Source organism: Syngnathus acus, chromosome 9 (assembly GCF_901709675.1).
Source record: "Syngnathus acus chromosome 9, fSynAcu1.2, whole genome shotgun sequence".
Lineage (NCBI taxonomy): Eukaryota > Metazoa > Chordata > Actinopteri > Syngnathiformes > Syngnathidae > Syngnathus > Syngnathus acus.
Genome location: NC_051094.1, coordinates 13,828,422 through 13,852,939, shown reverse-complemented (window position 1 = coordinate 13,852,939; position 24,518 = coordinate 13,828,422). Strand labels below are relative to the sequence as shown.

The 24,518-nt window shown below is 42.0% G+C and overlaps 1 protein-coding gene and 1 long non-coding RNA gene across 5 annotated transcripts in view; one reads left to right on the top strand and one right to left on the bottom strand.

Moving 5' to 3' along the window:
• The window catches only part of tet3 (tet methylcytosine dioxygenase 3), a 37,940-nt gene that overhangs the window by 5,840 nt on the left and 7,582 nt on the right, over positions 1-24,518 (bottom strand). For 3 of the 4 annotated variants that reach the window (XM_037259731.1, XM_037259733.1, XM_037259734.1), the window contains 8 exons: positions 8,835-11,685; positions 7,614-7,704; positions 2,858-2,951; positions 2,482-2,690; positions 1,270-1,420; positions 1,092-1,181; positions 479-616; positions 34-388 (listed from right to left, as the gene is read on the bottom strand). In XM_037259731.1, the coding sequence (XP_037115626.1) occupies positions 34-388; positions 479-616; positions 1,092-1,181; positions 1,270-1,420; positions 2,482-2,690; positions 2,858-2,951; positions 7,614-7,704; positions 8,835-11,685 (3,979 nt within the window). Of the gene's footprint in view, positions 1-33; positions 389-478; positions 617-1,091; positions 1,182-1,269; positions 1,421-2,481; positions 2,691-2,857; positions 2,952-7,613; positions 7,705-8,834; positions 11,686-15,314; positions 15,448-24,518 lie in introns of those variants that run through there. The other variant, XM_037259732.1, reaches the window with a different exon arrangement.
• Positions 15,334-17,759, top strand: LOC119127695. Its single transcript, XR_005098895.1, has 2 exons — positions 15,334-15,423; positions 15,802-17,759. It is a non-coding gene; the product is annotated as an uncharacterized LOC119127695 (long non-coding RNA).

Genomic DNA, 24,518 nt, shown 5'->3' with positions numbered 1-24,518 from the left:
TTGATTCATTCATGTGAAGTGGACAAGACTAACCTTTATTTCCTGGGTGTTGAGGAGACTCACTGAACAATACTTCGCTTTTAGCCACTGTCTTCTCTGGGGTCTCTGCTGCCTTCTGCTGCAGTTTACTCTTCTTCTTTTCTGACGCAGCTTTCTTGGCGTCTAGGCGGCGCTGACGGCACGACTTGGCTGGTTCGGGCAACTTGCGTACTTCTCGGCGGAAAGCCTGAAGCACCTGAATGGCTCCCGTCTTCATCTTGAGTTCCTGGCCCTCCTCGCTGCCAAATTCATCCGTGGTGGAGATTTTGTAGAGAGGCAAGACATGGAGCTGTTCATCTGGAGGGATCCCCCCCACCATGCGGTTGTCCTCCTTGGTCAAAGTGCACACCTAGAAGCCAGTTAAGAAAGAAAGTTGCCATGCTAGCTAGCACCTGTAATGTTGGTTCATGAACCCGTCCCACAATATTAAAAACCATACCACTGTGCAACCATTGTATAGGTTGTGCTGGTCCTTATGGGCATGGGCACAGAAGTCCAGGCAAGCAGTGACTCCAGCAAATGGCCTGCCTGCCTTCAAGCCAAGCCTGCAGTCTGAAGCCTTCGACTCTGATTGACACTGGCAGAGAGAGCAGAGATTAAATGACGTTTTATTTGTTGGGTATCGCATTAGAAATCCATCAAGATGAAGAGAGTCTGACGAAGCATTTCAACATATTTATTGTCAGCGGGCTTGTGAACTCATTTAGGTGGAGGTGGGAGTCGAAATGCATTGCATTTTGCCTTTTGAGTGTCAAAAAGTGAACATTAGTAGCTTTGCAAAAGATGAATACATTTCAAACTGAATGTGCGCCTCATGTTATTGTTGACAGTCTGCATTACTGCAAGATCAACAGTAACTGGTCCTAAAAGGCTTTGTGAATCAGTCCGTTCCATTTTTATGGCTTCTTTTTGACGAGAGAAGACTTGTACAACAGATCTCTTTCCAAATTGTCTTAACAGTTAACGTCTAAGGAATGCAACAGATAAGGTCGTCACATACTATTCCTGTTTGTCATTTTAGTATTCCGACACATATTGATATGTCAACCAACCTGGTTGCTGTAGGCTTGAGGAGCCAGCCTCTTGTACAATGGAGCCACCTCAGTGGCCAGATTCTGGAATTGATCCCTGAGTTTGTTCTCCTGATAAGAAAACACGAAGACACGGAAACAGCGGGTGGGTATCACACACTGACAACTCTTTCAAGTCAGACATAAGATGTTCATGTACCTCTTCAGGGTGGTCTCCTTGTAGCCGGAACTTGCGCGGTACTTTGCTTCGGGCGTATTTACAGCCATTGAAGTACATGCTCCAAGAGCAGCCGAAGGAAAAGGAAGCACCGCAGGTGTCAGAATCCTTGCCTTGGCATGCGCATGTACGACTGCAGGGGGAGACAGTTAACGCATCTTCATGTCACGTCATGACAGCATATTTCTATATACTAAGATGAAGATAGTTGACAGAGAATGAACATGAAGCGGTATTCCCGTATCACTAGTATTATTGTGTTTTGTTTTTAGTACGCTTACTTTTTGTAAAATTTTTGACAAATAACCCCACAAAATTTTGGTGAACTGAGGAATGCTACAATGATATTTTTGAGTTCAGACTACCTTTTAAGGTCATCACTTGAGTTCAGTCGTATTGTACAATCTTGCTCAGTCATAACATATTGTATATTGGAAAGGTAATTTGTTTTTTTCCCAAAAAATATCTCTTGACACATCCAACAACTGAGAATTTTAAAGTTCAGATTCAGATTCATTTATTAATGACCACACAACAAGTTGGTGGAATTTGTACAGTGTGTCAATTGGAAGGGAATTTCTTTCTTTGGATTGCAAACCTTAAAGATGTACATTCTCTTTTTCTCAATTGGATCAAAAATATATTGGGTGATCCCTCCAGAATACATCTTGTACTAATAATGCTTCATGACGAAGCCTCTACAGTCTACACTTTGCACTATAATATGATGGTGGGTTGCCAGTTTTCACACATTGCACAAGAAATTCCTGTCTTTCAAAAGCAAAACAAATGACTCACTCTGTTGAAAATGCAGATTTTCAACATATGTGAAACAACTTATTGCAAGTCTTAGTCAACTTAAGTTTTTCATACATTTTAGCCAAGGAAGCCAGTGGCATCCACGCATTGCATTCCAACAAATTACAATCAAACGGACAATTTAAAACAGACAGCAATAAATTAAGCCCCACCTCAGCTATTTATAGTTTTGCTATGTCAAAATGGCTGTAAAAGGCCACTAAAACAAGACAGTTAGTGCAAGCCAAAGCCTCTTGAACAGTGCTGCATGTTGCATGTACAAATTGTCTTCAAGTTACACTTCAAAACTTCGGACGATGGCGCATAAACCAACACGGCTTTCTGCACTGCAAACTAATTGTACCTTTGTCAAATCGATCCGCCCCATCTACTTACTCATCATTGAGGCCGCAGCGTCTACTGGTGGGGTTTCCAAATTTGGTGAGCGTGTCGCTGATCTCGCGGTACAATGTGTCAGCCATAGACCGTGGGACACCTTCCCAGGCCATGATGAGGATGATGATGACTGCATTTGCACAATAGTGGCCCGCACGATGGCGCACCAGACACAGCAGCTTTTCTTTCTCACTCCCACGACGAATCACCTGATGACATTCAGAGTTGATCATTTATAAAAACTCAAATTAAGCTCTGTGCATACTGTCAATACAACCCAGGCTGCTCCATTTTTCATTTCAAAACAATATCATGAGGGAAAGTAGTTTGGAAACACCTCATCGCAATGCGTCAAACAGGTTGTGAAGTGACTTACCCATTTGGCAATTGGGCAACCTCTTGAGCTTTTCCCCTCTCTACCGGTGTACACCACTTTCTCTATCCGAACGGCCTCTCCTTTTTCACCATACCTGTGAAAGACAAGAGTAACACACATTTCTATTAAGAATCTACTCCAAAACACTATTTTTGAAAGACTGTCTTCTCTGACTCGCAGATGGCTTGGACAGTTAAACTGATATTGAACCGTGTAGTATACAAAGTGGGAGTAATAGTCATTCCAACCCGAACCCAAACTACAACTTTTCCCCTTCAGCATGGGGCAGAAAATCAACCAGCACGTCTACAAAGGCATGAGAAAATGTGAGTGTTGTGACAGGACAACGCATCTGCTCAAATGACCAATACAACAAGAAGCTCTCTAGAGGACTTGTAAATGGGTTTTGAAGTAGCTTTTCTGACATCAGTCAACAACTTAGTTCAATATAAAATAACACTTTATAGTTGAAATAAACGGATACATACATTTTAAAACGGTATAAATTCAGAATTACTTTTTCCTTTCCCAGCAAACATGAAGCAGTTATTAACAATTTATTGGGTTCACAACACTGTGATCAAAACAAAATGTATTATGGGTAAATCTGACAGCGAGACAACAAAAAGAGGGTTTAGTGAATGCACACTCAAAAAGTCTGGTCACATACTTCTTACCAAGGAGAACACAATGGAATAATGTCAGAGCAATCTAAACATCAAGTGTAAGTAACAACAGTTACAAAAATTAAACTCTTTCACTGTCACAAGCATTCATCTATGAAAAATATTTTTAAAAAGTTTTAAAAAGTGAAATGACACTTGGCCTGGTGATTCAGGAAATCATGCTAGGCTGTTTACAAGACTTTTCTCATTGAAATTTATCATTCTGGTGTTGCTCTAACTTTTTAGATTGGGTCAATCGTAGCCAAGTGCCTTTTTTACAGTATCTGGTCTTTTATTGAACATCTAATGAAATAGTAGTATTTTAAAGTAGCAAAGTCTCATTTTGTTTGGAAAGTTTCGAAATAATCTTTCCACCCACATTCAGACACGACAGATAATGATAAGTAATGGATATGAAAGAGGCTTGCTGGAGACAGCAACCGGTTTGGCAGCAATGTCATGACTTTTAAGCGACTTCCGCAGACTCCAGTTTGACAGCAACCAGAAAGCATGTATCAAAATGAACAAATCACAAACTGAATGATAACAAGCTAGGTGAGATGGTGGCTTGATATATACCCTTTGTTGTCATTTTTAATCGTAGTCATTCTCAATTCACGTGGTACCAGGTAGGGTTGCCAAGATTAGTCGACTGTCATTGTGAATTCTCAACACATATCGAAGTCTGCTGACATTTTATTAAATGTGAAGGAATATGCTGATTCCAATGTCAGGCGGATTGCGTACGTCATTTTGATGCTATGTGAATTGGATGGAAGAGAGAATTAATATACTTATTCTTCTACTGTGTCCGGCCACGTTCTTCGACTTGTGAGTGATTGTGTGGAATCGGATGAACGTCCCCCTTTCAAAAACAATCCTAGCTATCTGTAACACTGCAATAAAGCAAGCATAAAGATCCAACAGCCAGACTTCTTATTATCAAATGCCTTTAAATTGGTCATGGAAATCACAAACGTTAAGGAGTAAGTCATTAAGATTCGGATGGTCCTTTTATCATCCATTTTGAGACTTGTCTGTGATTAAGGGCTATATAAATAAACGAGTTGATTTGAAATATTCCTTGAAAATGTATTTACGATAAAAAAAAAAAAAAGGGGTCCATGACTAAACCGTGTTAGGCAGAAAGTCACGTCGAATCGAAGCGTGTAAAATCGAGGTTTAGGTGTATCAGCAAATTGGTGTATCATTTGTCAAACCTGTTAGCCTTTGTCATGCAGCTGTTGTTTGTTATAGTGTTCATAGTTGAAATATCAAATAACATGTATTTGTCCATTAATTAATATTTCAAGTCATAGATTTCGTAATAGTGTCGCAGTGTGTGTGTGTGTGTGTGTGTGTGTTATTGGAAGGGCAGTGGTTCTAAACCTTTTTTCTGCAACGGAGCGATTCATTGTCCAACTGGCAACCATCCGTTGCATTCCTGCCATGGTGATAACATATGATTGGGGCACATACACTGCGCTACAGAATGTGTTTTTTGATATATCTCTATGGGCCAGTACCAAGTGGTTGAAAGCCTGGTACCGTCACGGAACACTATAGTAGGGGGCCTGTGCCACAGTAGAGCTTTATGCCTAGCAATGCTCCTGAGACCCACTGATATTTCACTCAAAGGCGCATGGGGCGTCACAATAAGTGTCTGTTAAAAGAATTCTGACCCAACAAAGGCACTGATCAAGTTTAAATGACCTACTACACTCACATGAATAAACAGGAATAAAAACGGAACAAAACAATATTTGTATAGAACAGGGGTGGGCAAACTACGGCCCGCGGGCCACATCCGGCCCACGGGACCGTTTAATCCGGCCCGCCAACCCTGAATTAATTGTATTATTAAACTTTTTTTTTGTCATTTTGCCTGCAATGACTGCGTTTCCCCAGTAGATGGGGAACCGCTCGCCTGCGCATTTACTACCGGAAGCCGTGTCAGAAAGCTCGGTGCACACTCACAAGTGCGTGTACGTACGTACTCAGTAGTACGGACATGGCGCACTCGCGCTCTATTTGTATCAGTCCCGAATTTAGAGCGTGGGCTGTGACGACAGCATTCTTGTAATTCGCTCGCTGAGCTTTCAGATACAGTTTTACGCTAAAGCCACCCACAAACCTTCCCCTGGAATCCTTCCATTAAAATGAGTGGCCCGAAGAAAAGAAGTGAGTGCCGAATGTTAAAAGAGTGGCCAATTTGGCTCGACGTACGCGACGTGACGTTCAGCCACATCAACCCGTCACAGATCGAGGTAAACGGATCTCTCCTAAGAATTGCCACAACAAATTTTACTCCAGACTATGATGCACTAGCAAAAAAGGGAGACCAACAACACTGTTCCCACTGAAAATGAAGGGGAGGCTCTCAAGTTTGTTGTAAAAAAATGCATTTTGAATATGATTTGTACACATAGCAGGGATTGAAACTAGCGACCATTCTCATTTTCAAACAATGCAGGATGCTCAAGGACATTGATGCACCACCTGTTTGCGACTAATCTTAACCTGTAAAGTTCTTAAGGCTTACTTTAAGGAAGTGTTTCCCGTTTCCTCACCTCTGTTATCAGGTGTTTGTGAGTTAAAACTCTGCTCTGATTTTCAGATACCCCTCCCCGTGTTGCCTTTTTGATTACTTTATTTGGATGTATGCTTTCACCGATTCTTCAAGATGATATATTTGGTCAGAATGTTTACCGTTTGATGTGATCTCATAAGATAAACATCTTTCATTAATCTGACCTGCAGGCACTGAAGTGATGGAGACTGTTATTCATAATAACAGTGTCGTATTTTATGAGAAACACTGATAACAGTTTTTTAGTGATTTTTTTTTTTTTTTTTTTTAATGCTGTTAATAAATGCATTTGTTTTCAAAAAACTTGTTTGGAATATCCATGCTTTACTACCTACTAAAGGCCAAAATCTTTTATGCAATGACCTTTACAGGTCGCTTATATTACTTCACACAAACATTACGTCCATCTGCTCCTGGTTCGGCCCTCCGGTCCAAATTTAGAACCCAGTTCGGCCCGCGAGTCAAAAAGTTTGCCCACCCCTGGTATAGAACGTACACAATTGGCTATTCTTAATTGTGCTCAATACCTCATGTCATAGCGGGTGATCAAATTGAACATAATCCATGAGTCTTTTTTGCCAAAAATAGAATGTTAAAGTTACTTAAATGAAACTGCTTTCGTATTACTGAAGGCAAATTTGGGGGTTTGTGGACGGAGTCTGGGATGAGGGGTTGCACAGGTCATTAAAACTTTTCAGATTATTGTTTACATCAAAGCTTCTGACATCTTGATACCTTTCCATTGTGAAAACTTCAACCTGACTAGATTTGGTGTGACAGCGAGCACATTGGAGTTCCACTGAATTGGAATCACCCTAAGGTGGCAGAGTTTTTTTAAATGGGCTGCAACCTCTATCACCACAGGGGTCCATCTTGGGTCAGGATTTGGTCAAAGGTCATCCAAGAACTATGGGGTCTGACGGAGTGACGTCATTTCTCAAACAATAAGATCTTTGGAGCTAAACATCCCCCACATCAGACCTCTCCAGGCTAGCATTATTCTCAAAGAGCCTCTCCATAAAGATCAGTGCATCAAACGTCTGTTATTCAAACGACAACCAAATCTAACTTAAAAAACAATGTATTAGGATGCTGCCAAACAGAAACACAATGTGGTCGTTTATTTTCATGAAGCAGTTGTATGCTAAATATTCAGCGCCAGAGTAAAAAAATAAGTATCTGCCCCTGTTCTAAGTCGACAAACATTTTCAATTACTTCCCTCATGTTCTTCATTTGCTTTCCCTCTCTCTGGACTTTGATATCTCTCCTTCTTTCTCCATTATTTCTGCCATTCTTAGCTAGTATTTGCTGCCACTTCTCTTAGCCTGTGTTATGATGATGTTGAAGATGGTGATGATGATGATATTTCCTGTTCCCCCTGTTGAATTCTGGGTCATGGTTTCCCTAAGGACAAAAATGTGACGAGGCGCAGGAGGAGGAGGAGTACGTGAGGGAGAGGAGACTAAGAGCATGTGGGAGGAAGATAAAGAGAAGACAAACCGTGTCTCCATCAGGTCTCGTATGGAAGCCACAGTGGGTCCAGATCCCAAGTGATTGTAGTCGGGCCCTTCATCTTTCATCAGAGTTTGTTCTAAGAAACAAAGAAACTCATAAATCAGAAATCATAACCACACCAGTAAGGCCAACCGTATAATACTTCAAAAATCTTTCAACTGCACAAGTAGAATCAACATTTCATTCTGTACCACATATAATATCGTCAGCAACACGGTAAAATTGCAAAGCATTATCTATAAAATATATATATAAGCTCTCTGGTTTCTTTGTTTTTGTTCTTTATAACCTCCAAGCTCTTTTACCTTTTAATTTATTCCGCTTTTTCTAACTTACTGGAAACATTTATCTCGTCGAACATGCACCACTCCTCACCTATCTATACGAGAGAGTTACTGACGGCGCGGAGAACGATGGGACAATCCGGCGTACGACACACCATGCCAGGGGAGTTGAGGAGGTACAGGGGCTACAAGGCCGGTGCTAAGGTTAAAGCTAGGCTAGTGGCGAATCGGAGGTGCTATAAACCATTGATTCCTTCCATAGTCGTGGGGAATGTGAAGTCGCTGTCTAGATTGACGAGCTGACTGCACTGAACAACCAGCGGATTTATAGGGAAAGCCTCCTTTACGGAGACATGGCTGAACCACCTCGTACCGGATGCTAACGTGGACCTGCTGGGATTCACTATGGTGAGAGCCGACAGAATCAAAAGCTAGTGGGATGCGGAAAAGTGGAGGCCTGATCATGTTTATAAACCAGCATTGGTGTAACCCTGGACATATCTCAGTAATGATTGTTGTGCTGTCGGAACCTCGAGCTGTTAGCTGTTAGCTTGCGGCCGTATTATCCGCAGAGGTATTTCAGTCACGTGATCACCGCCTGTGTTTACAATCCTCCGATTGCCTGTGAGACTATACACAATGCCACAGCCAGGCTTCAGACACAGCACCCTGATGCATTTATGATAATCTCTGGGGACTTTAACCATGCAAACTCGGACGCTACTTTGCCTGTTTTTCATCAGGCTGTTGACTGTCCTACGAGAAACAACAGAACAATCGACCTCCTGTATGCTAATGTGAGAGATTAAGCTGAGATTCATAGTAAAATTCTCAGTGGAGTGACCTTATTTTTTGCACTAGTGTGCATAAATGACTGTATATCCCGCAAAATGTATACAAATATTGACACACATTGACTCACCCACACAGGTGCAAGTGGGTAAATCCGCCTGCAGATCTTTAGAAGGTGTATCCAACAAGCTCCTGGTGGGTGTGTCTAAATATTTTAGTGGGGACTCTAAGAACCCTTTCAAAGATGGAGAGAAGGACAGACCATCCTTAGTGGGCGTGTCCTCCTCAGAGTAGCAAGTGGTGGAGAGAACAGCCACATCACCCGTGGCTTCGATTTTCATTCGTTTAGGCATGGGGGAACATGGTACGTTGAAGGTTTCCTGTGTCTGACCATGTTGAGGATGCTTATCAAGTGGGGTGTGCGAATTTTGAGGGATGCTGGATAGGGGCTCCTGCTGCTCCTTCACTGGAGTCACTGTAGATGCTTCATTTGGGGTAAGTTCAGCTGGGGCTCCAAACTCATCTTTGTTGCCATCCATCTCTTTATTGTTCACACGAGGTGCGGCGCTATTGAAGGATGGCTGATTATGGGTGCTAGATGATGTGAGATCCTGCGTACTGGTCTGGGACTGATTCATGATCTGCGAAGCTGTAACTGCTTCAGACTTGGCTTTGCCGGAAGTTGTGTCTGCAGCTGTGTCTCCAAATTCTGCTTCAAACTGCAGTATCAGTTCTTCATACTTAGGGTCTACGTTTATGAGACCCGGTAATTGTGTTGTGTTTGGTATGGATGTGGAGGTCAGAGCTGAGGCAATGTTAGCATTGGTATGGACTAAACTATCCACTTCCTTTGACTTGGCATGGGCTCCATGGGCCATTTGTGGGGACAAAGAGACCATTTGGGTGGAATTGCTCACTGACAATGCAGAATTTGTGGAAGAGGGAGCCATTGAGAGGTTAGCATTTGATACCTGAGATTGGGCTGGTGCAGGGAGGCCTGCAGCAGCCGCCTGAGTGGAGTTACTATGGGAGGGTAAAAGGGGCAGTGAATGCGGTTGCAGGTCGTTCAGGGTGTTGGCTCGGCCCATCATAAGGACTGCCGTTTTATCCACAGTTATCTGACTCTTAGGCAGGAACGTTGGCACAGAGGCTTTTTGCTTGGTCTTCTTGATTATAATCTGTTTGGATTTAGGAAGAAGAGAGCCTGAGAGCGTCCCACTCGTACTTTTGATGACAGGAGATCCTTGGCTGATTTTTTTCCTCTTGGGTTGCTTGGGCTCCTGTTTTATGCTCATATGACTGAAACCATTGGCTTCCATCTGGGGCCACCATTTTTTTATATTTTGGAAAGGCGCAGGGCCCGATGCGCCAAAGCCAGGGGAATGACTAGAGAAGAGGTTCCTCTTGTAGTGAAGGTGCTGTTGCAGAGCTGCCTGAGTTGAGTGTCTAATGGCTGCTTGACCAGGAGACATGGGAGCACCAGGGTATTGGCCAACTTGCAACTGACCATTGTCCATGTTATAATGTCCCATGGATGGAGAATGATCACCAAAGTCTGACTCTTGCTTGATCCTGGGCAAAGATGGCTTGCCCTGTGCCTGCATGATTCCGTTCTCCGTAAGATGCTGTGTGGATGAGAGCTTGAAAGCTGTATTTCCGAACTTTCGACTGCTATCACCCAGAAGCTGTTTGAGCTCTGACATCGGGTCTGATCTAGAATAAGTTGTACCAGCATAGCGGGACAGGCGCTCTTCGGAACCTCCGTGTGTGCCCTGTACCCACTGCTCGGGACTCCGGCCAAAACTCTGAGGATTTCCCTGGCCTGGAAAGGGAGAGGTAGAAGCATGGGGGGGCTGACCCTGGGATTGGGGCCTGTGGTGCTCACAGGACACTGCTGCCTGCTGGTCAGTGTGTAATCCTGGAGGGACGGACTGAGAGCGTGATGATGGACAGGTAACTGCAGAGGATGGAATCAAGTTAGTGCAATTTGGAGGTGGAGATGTGAGGTTTGGGGTATGTTGGTGATGATAGAGGTTGTTATTAAAGAGGGCTTGATCTGGAGCACCAGCACCATGAATCCCAGTTCCAGATAACTGTGTAAGGGCTTCTATGGCAATAGCTGTTTGAAGACTGACATTCCTTTCCTTGGCTATAGAGAGCACCTGGGGAGAGCAGGGAATTGGAGGAAGTTTTGAGCAGGGTGCTTGGCCAGCATGAGGACCTTGTGTTTGTTGTTGTTGCTGGGGGTATGAAGGAGTCACGTGGCGGTGGCCACCATTTGCCTGGAGAAAGGGCTGATTCTGCAGATGGGATCGCTGAATGTTCGAATGTAAATGTGGCAAATCAGTCCTCTTGCTGGTGTCTTGATTCTCACTGGTTGCCAACTTAATCTTCTTCTCCAGCCACTCAAGGTAGTCTGGACAATCAGGCCCATCACAGTCGCAGTTAGGAGGCTTGTGACCATGTTTTGCATGGTTCAGTGCCTTCTGCAACGTTTTCATGTCTTCTGCAGGTAGGTGGCCTATATTAATCGCCTCTGCAGAGTTTCCAACCCGAGCCCCGCCGGCACCCATTTCCCGGGTGAATTTCTCATACAGCTGCATCATGTCAGGTTGCATTTGGATGCAGGAAGAGGTGGAGGAAGGAGGTAAGTTACCGGCAATGGCAGAAAAAGTGACCAGATTGTGAGCATCTTCCATGTCCACATGGTGGACAGGTTTACTTGGGTTTGCATAACTGCTGTTATGTTTCAATGATGATTGCTGTTCAACTTTGCCAAGTGTTGGTACCCAGGACTGCTTTTGTGGTCCATCTGCTTCCCTCTTCTGCTCAGTTTTCTTAGATGCCTCGTCGTTAGGGTAGCAATTCACCCCATTGGACAGTTCCAGGCTCAGCACGCCTTCCTGGAGGCGGTCATGTGACCCAATTTCCATCTGGTCTCCACCTCTGGGGCCATCCAATGAAGTGAATTTGTGTACAGTCTGAAAGAAAACCAGAAATAAAAAGAGTAGTGATTAGTTTTTAAGAGAGTGACTTGTGGCTACCATATACATGAAAAAGCCACATTTATGCATTTCATAACCCAGTGCTGAAAAGTTAGATTAAATAATTAACGTAGGATATGGGTGTACTGCTTTAGAAAGTCAAAGGACACATCAGGTCATCTACAATGACAATCCATAGCAGAATTGTTAAACTATGTCAAACAGCCTGTTAGAGATTAACCCATAGTTCATAGTACACACACAGAGGAGTGAATACAGAACAGGAATCGTCCATTTCTCGACAGGTTTTCAAGAGTCAAACTAATTTTTAATTAATGTGACAAACAAATTTGCCCAAACATTCAACCTCAGATGTCTCAGTTTGGTGGGAAAAATAACAAGTGAACTCTGCTGTTACAGATATGTATCTTGACGAAATATGCATGAAATACAAAACTGGAATCAGTATCGCTGATAGCAAGTGAAACTGCTGTGACCTTTCATTGTCTAGAAAGAGAATAACTAATGAAACCAAACTTTTGCCACATCATAAATTATACTAACATCAACCTGGCCTTGGATATTAAATGCCCAAATCAGACCATTTTAAATTATTAGTTACTCGATAACTTACTATTAAAATTGAATGGCAGTGCATAAATTTGTAACTCCAATTGACCAGCAAAATACTACACATGAACAAATCAACTCACAGTCTACTCATGAAATGGGATTAGAGTCAAAGAAGGCATGACCAACATAGATCATTCAAGAGCAAACAGAAATCATTAACAGAGTCCATGTAGTGGCCTAACAATGGCAGGCTGGTATTGCAGCTAAGGACTTTGGTTGAAGTCAATTAACTGTATTGAATGCATTAGCATTCAATGAATTCAATGTTTCACAAGTTTTGATGCGTGCTGATGTCATATTTATGAATGAAATTCAATGACATCCATGCACATACCTATCAGCCATGAATCTGTGTGCCTGCACCTGGATCAAATCCACCAAAATTGTGTGCGTTACACCAACAGCACCACAACTTAGACCTGGTTTCCCCTTTCACCGTTCTGTCACCAAATTCTCAGGTGTGACGGGGACATGTAATAGTAAACGGCCTTGGTGCGCAGGAACACCTAGCGAAGCGCAGCGCGGCCAGTCAAATTCCCAAACACCACAACATAGACTTGCCCCCGGTACACGCCTTTCTATGAAAATAGATCCCTCAGTGTAAAATCTATGGTTCCTTGCAAGTGATGTTCACACTTTCATGGCCGCTTTTTGTTTTGGCTCTGATGGCACCGCTTGCTCTCAGTTCAGCAGGGTATCGGCGCATACTTGTGTTATCACAGAATCCTATTTCTGCCGAGCTCTTTCAGTGACAAAACTATTTAGGTTGAAAACCAAAAATGCACTTTCGAGCCATTTTCTGCCCAAAGGTTCTATAATTTAATTTTCTGTGCATTCCTGGGATATACATTATACAATACAATACAAACATGGATACATTACAAATTGATGCACTGGTTACAACAAGGGTCGAACATCTTTTCGAATAAAAATTGTGACCTCAGATGACTCGAATGTGGACAAGAAGTAGCTGAGCATGCAACACACCACGCAAGAAGAGAGAATACGAGAGGATGGCGAGGCTAATGCCAATCGCTGAACTAATGTGAAATGCAGAGTCGCAAAATGAGGGCAGAATAAGTCCCAAAGCGTACAGTATACTTTTCACTGAAGTCTGGCTAGAACTGCATCCGGGCTGCACACAACTATCTATGAGGAGTAAATTAATATTACAATTGAAAATATGCAGCGATAATAACAGCTACATAGCAAAAACGGAAAGTAAGCAGTCATCAGCCATGATGAGCTAATAAGGTCAAATGTTGATTAAATATTAAAATAACGTTATTTGCATTTATTTGCACTATTTTGGACCACAACATTTTATTTTGGAAAACAAAAGTTTTGAGATTTACACAATAATAGGCCTCAAAATTATTCCTTATCTTTTTTTATTCAATTGAGATTTGCTATCACTGTGTTTTTATTTGCTAAATCCATTTCATGACAAAAAAATAGTATATTTGCATGAAAATGCAAAGTGTGTATAAAAAGAAGCAGAGGGGAAAAATATACTTTCTGACCATTTTAACAGGAAACATTCACCATTGACATGTAAATAACCCATTCAGAACTACCACCATTATTTCTTTTACACTTTTAGAAATTCACTTTATACCATAATAAGTATTTTAGGCTCTATAACTAAGCCCTGTCTCTCAAGATGGTAATTATCTGAATAATAAGGAAACAGGTTTTTTTACATTTAATTTATGGACAAAAATATGTACATAGTACAACTTTTAAGAAATGGTTAAATAACATGTATTTTTACAAACATTATTACACACAATTGCATATTTATACACGTATGATGAAGAGCAGTGGGAGATACTTTATTGAAACATTTTAAAAACGTTGAAAAAGGCCTGCCTTTCTCACACAGCCGATTTAATTTCCTAGCAGTACTCCAGTTAAAGCTTTGAAGATTTTGATGGTATGATGTCATTTGCTGGTCATAATTATAATCAGTATATTAGTCAATGTTCCCTCTGTGAATGAAATCAATTAATTATTCCCAATAAAGATGTGTGATTACAATTAATGTACACCCTGACGACAAACAAATTCCTTCTTCTTCAATCTAGGCATATGTCAGCCAATGTCCAGCTTCCCTCATCGTTCTAATATCACCATGAACCTTCAAAGTGTTTAATTACCAGACAGTTGGATCTTTTGGATCCCAGGGGGTAGTGATGCTTGGCCTAAGAGGTGGTTTAGGGTTAGAAAAGGGGGGTTGGGGTGGCGGCAGCGAACAGCCGGCAAGCAGTACGTGAGAGGCCCCATGTCTGCACTATCAGCAGCATCAGACGGGAAAGAGGAAGGGGGCGGGGGGGCCGTGTGCGGCTGTTATGAGAACTGCAGTGTGTTGAAACAGACTGACTGCAACATCCCACTATCGCACACACTCTCCTTTCCTCTTTTTCTAGTCGTTTAATCTACATGTAAAAGCAACGTGGTGAAATGCATGTTGAGATGGACCCAAAGATGTTTTTTTTTTTTTTAAAGCAACATCTACCAACTATGTTTCAATACACTGTGACAGTTCAGCTTTTATTCAACATGACTGATTGTCGACGCGGAAAATTCAGTGAAACTATCAGAGCCTCTAACTGTACAAACAACGAGAGATTTTATGTCATATTTACACTAAGGTCAAACCATCCCTGTCACACAAATACACCTTTTGCTAAACATCCAAAAGTGCATTGAGAGGGGGAGAAAATACCTCAGGAGCCCTTTAAATCCAACGCAACTCGTCGGCTCAATAGACACTGACAATGAAAATGAAAGAGGGAGGAGACAAAGCATATAAAGAATGGTGTTGCTAAGGGGCTTCAGCCACTGAGGAGACAGCTGAACCTAAATCCCTGATTCACAACACTTGCCATCCTCCCTCTTGTCCCCCCCCCCCTACCTCGGCTGCCATGCTATTGAGAAGGAGCAGGAAGCAGAAATCGTGACAATATGACGAGAGCTCAAGGACAACTTACGTGGTGCAAGACGTCCAGAGAGAGATACCGGTCGGATTGCAGAAAGCAGATGAGCCGGCAGAGAGGGGCATGAGCGACGTTGAAGTGTCAGAACACTAGCAATCTGAAGGTGTTGTAATTCCTCCTTATTCCATCCAGCCAGACAGAAAGAGCAGCAAAATCCACATGCGTGCATTTGCACACGGCCAGCCACACATAAATAACACACCTCCCCCTAACACGGCGCACGCCTTCGTCATTCTCTTCGCTTCCCCTTATGGCTGCCACTTTCCGTTCTCTCCTTTTTCTTTTCTCATTAACTGTCTGCTCCTCCCTTCCCTTTTTCAATATCCTCTTTCTTTCTTTCCCTCGGCTGCACATGCAGTCGGCTTCTCAGTCAACACCCTCCCCCCCAGCTCTCCTCTCTTTCTCCCTCACTCTACTCCCCTTCCGCTCATGCAGCCTTTACATCATCTCGTTCTCCCCCCCCCCCCCCCTCTCTCTCCAGTGTGTGCAGAGCGAGGGGCCATTATCGGAGCCACTGTGGGCACGTACGATGGAATGGAGGAGCGTGCAGTGAACAGAAACAGAAAGCGCTAAAGGCTATAGTCACAAGGAAACAGCAGCTCCACCCAACGCACTCTCGCTTCTCACATTTTACCTAAGCTTTTTGGCTTGTTCATTTCGACCCAGCGTAGGACTGGTTTCGTATGATTTCGTGCGTTGCATCTTGGACACACGCATTCATCCATCAGCGGAAGCTGCAGGAGAAAGCAAAAAATGCAATTGTGGTTGTTTTCCTTCCGATTATATCCTCTTTCAGCGCAGCCCATGGAGAGGGACGAAGGGACAAAAAACGGTTCCTCCATCCCAGCGAATTCCTCGCGTGAAACCTGCAGTCGATCTTAGAGTGAAGCCGCGCAAGTGGGAGCGTGGTTGTTGACTTGCTAACCCTTCCGCGAAGAATGAAAGGAGAAACTGGAAAAGAGGGTGTTTTGATATGATCTTTGCGTTCTGCAACGGAGATCAGCTGAAAGACACCAATGTGGGATAAAACTACATGATGGAAAGGAGGACAGGGAATATTGGATGACACTTTGAGATCAGCGAGGATGAGGAGCAGGATATCAAGAGAGGGATAAGGGCAGAGAGATACTGCGTCAGAAGAAAGTGGGAATTCTATGGAGAAGTTCCTCTTGCTATGTGGTGAATGGTGGTGGAAGACCGAGGATGAGTCATTTTGTTATTCTCGTGACAAACCAATTGCATTCGTAAACGGACGAGCCTCGCCATCTTGTCCACCGGGCCAAGATCGCAGCGCACCGCCTGTCGTTGGCTCCTCGTCATCGTTCTACCATCGTTGTCGTTACTTGCTGGCTGACTGGCCTCGCAGAGTCGCTCCTCTTCTCAATAATCGCCAGCTTTCGGCACACATCCGCAGCCAGGTGAAGAAGAAAAAACATGGCTGCCTCCTCCTCCTGCTGCGTAGTCTAATTCTCTGACATTATTCACCATTTGCAGACTTTGCCATTCTTTGACAGAAGTGACTTCCTCTCCTACTTTGGTCTTTGTCTGTCTCTTATAGCTTCCCTGCACTGTCATTTTCTACAGGCTTTCTCGGTCTGCCTCGCTCTCCGCTTCGTTCCCCGAGCCTTTTCTCGTTCAAGCTTACTGCAGATTTCTCCGGTCCCGACGATTGCACATTGTCTGCCTCTCTCCTGCCAGACGTATTTTTATATATACACATAGAACAGATGAGCGTCATCCCCAAAGCGAAACGGTGCAGCCTGAGCTTTCCAAGGGAAGGACAGAAGCGGAGCATAAGTCACATGAGCAGGGAGGGCCAATGAGCGAGAGGAAAGGCAGTGGGCAGGCGAGGTTGGAAGCACATGTTGATGACGTAGTGTAGTTGCATCATCGGCGTCATCGTGTCATTAGCCTCCATGACTGCCACCCACCAACACATTCGCCTCCGCCTCTCATAAGGCATCACCCGCCGCATTCGAAAACTTGCACTTTCAGTCAGCCCTACGTTCTGGCTCACGCCTCCGTCTGAATTGATGCAGCGGTTCAGGCTCCCCGCTGGTCTTGAGTCATAATCCTGGTGCACAAAAGTTGTCTTTTTAAGGTCAACAGTACAGCCTAGTTGAATGCTAGCATGAGCTCGCGTTGAGCAAGACATGCCATCGCTCTCATATCTGCGTGTGTGCGGTCTACTTTTTGGTGTGGTGTGGCACAAAAATATTCAACGGAGTGAAAATTGAATTTATAACTGAGGGAGTATACTGAGTATAACATCATTAAATATGATTTTAAAAATGTCAATTAAATATGAGACTGAGCAATGGTAATCAACACAAATCCTTAACAGAGAATCAATTCTGTTGTCACTGTCCAGTATTTTGTCATTGAAAGACGAAGACATTTTCTGGATGTAAATAAAGACATACAAAATTTTCAGCTGTTTGAAAGTTTCGATCTTTGGGTTTGACGGTGTTAAATGTTCTTTAGTTTCAAACTCGTAAAGACTTCTAATTGCACCTGTGCACACTCCTTTTTGTCCCACGTTTTTCAAGACACAATTCCAAATAATTCAACACAACGATAAGAATTCTTCAAGCGGTCAATTCATGTAATGTTATATGTAATATGTTATAATACCCATTCAATTCTCTGGAACAGGCCCAATGCTGGCGGACAATCAACTGAACATGATAACTAAATAAATTCAGTGAGTTCAGTGGGCTGAAAGGCTTATACAGAAACAAAGCCACAAGGTTTACAATGACCAAATCTGACATCATACTATGAGCACAATGCATCTCGAACTCAATCAGCTAAACAAACTGACAAGTAACTGGTTTAAAAAAAAACAGAACTTCATTTATCGAACACTTCAAAAACAACCACAGCTGAAACGAAGTGCCATGTACAGATTATAACAGAACATAAAACAATTCAGCCAAAAGATAAAAATGAATCCATTAAGGAACTATAATAAAAGATTTAGTTATTACATGAACAACAACTACCCCTGGGATATGAATAATTTCTGGCTTGATTGTATGCACATCATATATTTCCATTCCATCCATCCATCCATCCATCCATCCATCCATCCATCCATCCATCCATCCATCCATCCATCCATCCATCCAAACATACATACATACATAGATATATAAATATATAGATACATAGATACATAGATAGATACATAGATAGATACATACATACATACATACATACATACATACATACATACATACATACATACATACATACATACATACATACATACATACATACATAAACAGCATCATGCCAGGAGTATAATGTCTGGCAAGACAGTAAAATTGAGTGGGACTTACAGTAAAGTCGCTGTAACCTGGCAGCGATTGTAATTCTAACATGAATCCCAGCCCATGATTTGGTCCGACCATCACTCATTCGTACAAGCGGCTCTCCTTTCACTGCTTTTCTTCGATTGCCTTTTCTTTGTTTCTCTTTGTCATTCTGCTTTTCTCAGCAGCACACAGGAAAGGTAGGAGGCATGACTGACAACACGAGTCGGTTCTGAGAAGTGTGTTGGTTTGACTTGCATATGACTAAGCCTGAGTCATCTTTTCTTCCAAATGACTGCTGGCATAAATCCCCTAAAACACCAGAGCTGAGTTGAAGTTATTGTTTGCAACAGCGGTGGGAGGTCTGACTATTTTTAGCTCCCTAGTTTCATTTGAGCATTGAAATTTCTATAGTTTTGTACCGTCTTTCATCACTTATGTTTGGACCTGCGAGTTTGTGAATTGTTTGTATCCTTTCCTAGTAGCCAATAAAACCTCACATGAGCGTCACAGTCACATCAAGCATGGCCAAGCTCCTCCTCCAATCATATAGCGTCAACCGGATTATTCTCTCTCCACTGCCGATTCCATTGACCACCATACATAAAATTGCCCCTCCCCCAAGCTTCATTGCCCTGAAGTCTAATGGCATCAAGGTCATCGGATCTCACTCTCTCCCCACCCCCTCAATGTGCTTTTGCTTTTTGCTCCTTTTCTTTACCTTCTCCCTTCCCTTCCATTGCCTGTTTCTCATTACAGGCACAGGCATGCTGCTGCGAATGTAACTAAACATTTACAATGCACACAAGCGATGCAGGGACTGTAAAGGAGCCTCGCCTCCAACCCCCTTCTTTACCCTTTCTTGTTTCACATGCACATGACTGCACATACGCATGCTACTCTGCATACTGTATTGGATTGTTCATTGAGGGTCAGTGGGTTTATTGGAGGGTGGGACCAGTGGCAGCAAGGCTGCATAGAGCACATACCGTTGAGTATGAGTTGAGTTTACACTCCTGGAAAAAAAATCTTTACACTCCTCATTTGCAAGAATGTCACTTTGTTTTTAAGCTTTTAATAATTTACTTGGGAACTGCTGGGTTAAAAATCGGACCGACCATCCATTCATCATCAGTCCGTCCGCCCGTCCATCCATTCTTAGTTTTACAATACAAATGACAATAAAAGCAACAACACTTCTGAGTAAAACGATGACAAAGGTTACAGTTCTGTTCTAGCAACTGTAAGAAAATGCACACAACTCGTCCGGTTTAAAGTCATGGTAAAAAAAAAAAAAAAGAGCAGCATACAAACACAAAGTTAAAAAAAACTGCTGCTGGGAGCTGCAGTGAGGTATAATGCAATGGAACTCACTTGTTGTTGCAAGTAACTTTTTTTATTTTTCGTAGCACTGTTTTGTGACAATATGCGTACGTGTGAGGATTGCCGGTGTTCGGGGAAAAAAAATCGTAAGACTTGTAATGCAGATCGAAAAGGAATCATTTTTAGCAGTTTGAACAGGACACAAATCTTTCACCAAGTGAAACATTGCCGCATCTGTGATGGGTCACATCGTTTACGGCCTCTGTCATACAGTGTGAGTCTGGCCAACGTTTCTGTGAGTGCTTTGACAGATGTACTCTATGTGTATATTTTCAATGTTAGGGCTTGCACAGACTAGTTGACTAGTCAATGGGACAACTTCACAATGCGACTCTAAAATGACCTTTAGAACAGAGTATGAATTATTCACGACCGAATGTTTTTGTCTTAAGGAGAACCCAGAGCGCTCTGAGTGTGCTGAGTGAATTTAATCCATCACATTAATTGATTCAATTTTTTTTTTTAGTTTCTGATTGCACAGCCTTGTTAAGTGAGAACCATTAAAAGTGAAAAAAGCCTGGCTTGTGCACATTTTGAGCAATTTATTTGAGAAATTTTGTGTTAACATGCTCGTAATTTATGCATCATGTAAAAGTTTTATAATATTGTTTTATAAAATTTCATGCATATGCTCTTTTGGTTAATTGTTGATTTTCAAAATCTGAAGGATGCTGCTATACTTCAGTAAATAAAAACTCATTTCGAATTTATGCACTGTATAATAAGAACTGAAGAGAACATCACATCTCCACAGACAAATATTAAAATCATATAATAGATGCCTTTTTGTGTATAACTTGTGCAACGTATTTCATATTTTTTTACACCTTTCATCTGTCTGTTTCATCTTTTTTTTTTTTTTTAAGGTTTGGTTGTACATCAATGCATTTCATGTTGGTTGACCCGACAGCCATTTCTCCCGACATTCGGCACGTGCAAGTCAGCACGAGAAGCCCAGCTGGGGAAGCCCGCCCCCCCCACACCCACCCTCGCCCTGAAATCCACACAAAGAAAAAGGAGGAGTGGTTTGCGAGGGAGGCAGAAAAAAATGGAAATAATGGTGGTAGGCGGGGGCTCGAAGGCAACATAAGGAGCATGGAGTGCTCTATTTTTTGGAAGGAACTCCCTTTGTGTGTGTTCTTGTAATATTAGGAATTTCATCAATACACATCATTTATTAGACAGACAACGACTGACACCACAAATATGTTGACAACTTCAGAACAACAGCAGGGTGCATTGTGTAATACCTGCTGGTCAATGTGTATAAAATAGGAAAATGTTCTTAAATTCTTAAATTAGGTACACCTCAGTCTTAAAAATGAAGAACGAGAACAAACCTATACACTACTGCATAGTGGCTGCTTGCCATCTTTGTCCCTCTCAGGACTTGAGCTAAGATTAGCTCTCCATATGTCTGGTCAGGCGGAGCCGGTTTTAAAGGGCCAGTGCTCTGCCATGGCAACTCGATCTATGGTCACGGCATGAAAAGGCAAGAAAAGTGGAGGCAAGCAGGCCCAATCCGAACTTTTCAGCTGAATTGATGGAGCTATGACTGAGTTAGCCCCTTTTAAGAAAAAGGGTAAAGAAACATATTTAAAGTGCTTATAACGCCCTTATATGAATGCCACTTTTTCAGCCTGCTTTTGTTGGTTCACCTATCGATTATTTTGTGCGTGTGTGTGTGTGGGTGTGATGGAAACTCGAACAGCTGCGGAGCTATATGACCTAAAACCTAGTAGTGCTGCATTCATGTATGAACCGCACGCCCAGCGGGAGCGGCAGCATTATCGGCAGTCATGTGAGAGTTAAAGAGTTAGAGCAACAGCTGATAGCTCCGCCCGCTTTTCCTTCCATACATTTTTTATTAGCTGCGGCATCATGCAGCTGACAAATTCCCTTCCCTTCCATCAAACACAGACAGCATCCACAATGCCAACAGCATCACTAAGGCACCGTCGTACCAAGCTAATTCAGGGCGCTTAACACAAATGAACTGATCTGACATTTTAAAGCTTGGAAAATGTATTAAACATCCACTTATTTGTTAAGGTAACATAAATTTGGGTGAAACTTTCATTTCCATCATCTGGAATTACAGACATACATATCTAAAGGATGGTTTTAAGAACCTAATCGTCACTGTTTTGAGAATCCAAATCCTTCAAACCAGGTCAACGTTTAAAAATTTAATACTATATAAACTTGCATTTGGACTAGTAGGGTATTGTTGTGTCGTCTGGGGCCAGTAGGACGAGTGAGGAAATGATGAATTTCTTTGGGCCAAGCTTATGAAAACTGACAAAATAACTAAAACTGGAAAAAAATATTTTCATGAACAAAATAAAACAAAAATTAGTGCTCTAAAAAGCACATCGAAATAAATGAAAGTACATCTTACATTCCACACAAAAATAACTATAGTGAAAATAACCATTTTGGTAAATTAATTTCATGCATGAACTTTGAGGATTTATTGTTAAAATGTTTTTATTTTGGTATTACACTACAGAAACTAACATATTTTACATAAGTAAAAATGAAATAAACAATTTTAATTAAAAAAAAAAACTATTATAACCCTGCTAGGCACTCAAGTGATTTGTCAGGTATAGACATCTGAGTTATCTGAATTTTTCTTTTGTTCATCTTAAGAGCACATTTGACATGCTATGCGTCCAACTTCATTTAGTAATATTTTAAAAACAGTTTCCTCATGACTTAAAAAACAACAGTCTTTAACTAGGAACAATGTTACTCACTGTTTTCTGCGGTCAAACTCTGTCCTCAGTTGATTGCTATTTAGTCAGTCCAATCTCTTATCACATGGTAATCATTAGCTTTGAGTATTTATAACAAAGCATGGCAAAGCAATAGAGCAAAATGTGAAGAAAATAAATAAATAAATATATATATTATAAATATCCATCCATTATCTGTACCACGTGTCCCCACGGGGGTCATGGGCGTACTGGAGCCTATCCCAGCAGTCATCGGGCAGTAGGCAGGGGACACTCTGAACTGGTTGCCAGCCCATCGCAGGGCACACAGAGACGAACAACCATTCACACTCGCACTTATACCTAGGGACAATTTGGAGTGCTCAATCGGCCTACCAAGCATGTTTTTGGGATGTGGGAGGAAACCAGAGTGCTCGGAGAAAACTCACGCAGTCCCGGGGAGAACATGCAAACTCCACACAGGGAGGGCCGGTTTTGGGACTCCTGGCCATTTCATCTCCTGTACAAAAGTTGTAGAGTTTACCTATGTGGGAATTTTTCTCCATTCAACTCATGTTGAGAGAGAGCTCGGCTCACAATTGCTCTTGTAATTTACCCCAAAGGTATTTGAGAGCATTTCAAGTTCTTCCACATCAACCCAACCACACATTTAGCAGTCAAGCTGGGACACCAAACTGCTAGCACATAACACAATAAATAACCTTATAATCATATAATATAATAATAAAATGTGTTATGTCAGCTTTATTTATTATATATATTATATATTATATATATATAGACTCTTACCGAATACGGCTTAATTCAAGCACATTAGAAACAAAAAATAAAACAAAAAAATAGGGATTTTATTATATATATATATATATATATATATATATCTCAAATACCTTTGGGGTAAATTACAAGAGCAATTGTGAGCCGAGCTCTCTCTCAACATGAGTTGAATGGAGAAAAATTCCCACATAGGTAAACTCTACAACTTTTGTACAGGAGATGAAATGGCCAGGAGTCCCAAAACCTTTGGCCAACTATTCTAAGAGCGGTTCTTGACTTAAAAAGTGCAGTGAAAGCAAGACTGAATGGCACACTTGTGTTGTCAAACCTTCCACTTCCTGAGTCTGCACAATACGCTCAACCACTTCCTACAAAACTACACACCCATACACTCACATGTATGATGGTTAGTGGATTACGTGACCGCCACGATTGGCTGCTGTAGCTGAGCTAAAATTAAAGTGGTGGTGTTGTCATACTCTCAGTGTTGCCCTGGAAACTAGGTCACTGTTAACCCTTTGCTTACCAGCCTGGGGATTCCATGCAAAGCTAAACATATGATTAACACAGAGTCTATCTGCTGCCCCACCACGCCATTTTATATATCTTTTCCAATTGAAAGAAAAACCTCAGTGCGAAAAAGCAAGTTAAGGCTGTCTTGTAACCTGTTTTTGGACTTGTAACCTCTTCATTAAACATTACTCCATTAACAGCAGAAAAGGAAGAAAAAAAACTCATGCAATGACTCAGACAATCCTGACTTGTCACTACATAACCTGTTTTGTTTTTTTAAATAGTTGTACAAGAACTATGTTTGCTATTTGGTAATCAGATTGCAGTTTGACAGCGAAACAAGATCTTTACTAGATAAACTAGTTACTAAACGGAACTGCTGATGAGCACAGCAACTGCAACCATCAACAAACAGCTCAGGAAAACACAAATGGGAAAGTGCAGCGATTTGTTCAAGCAAGAAAAGG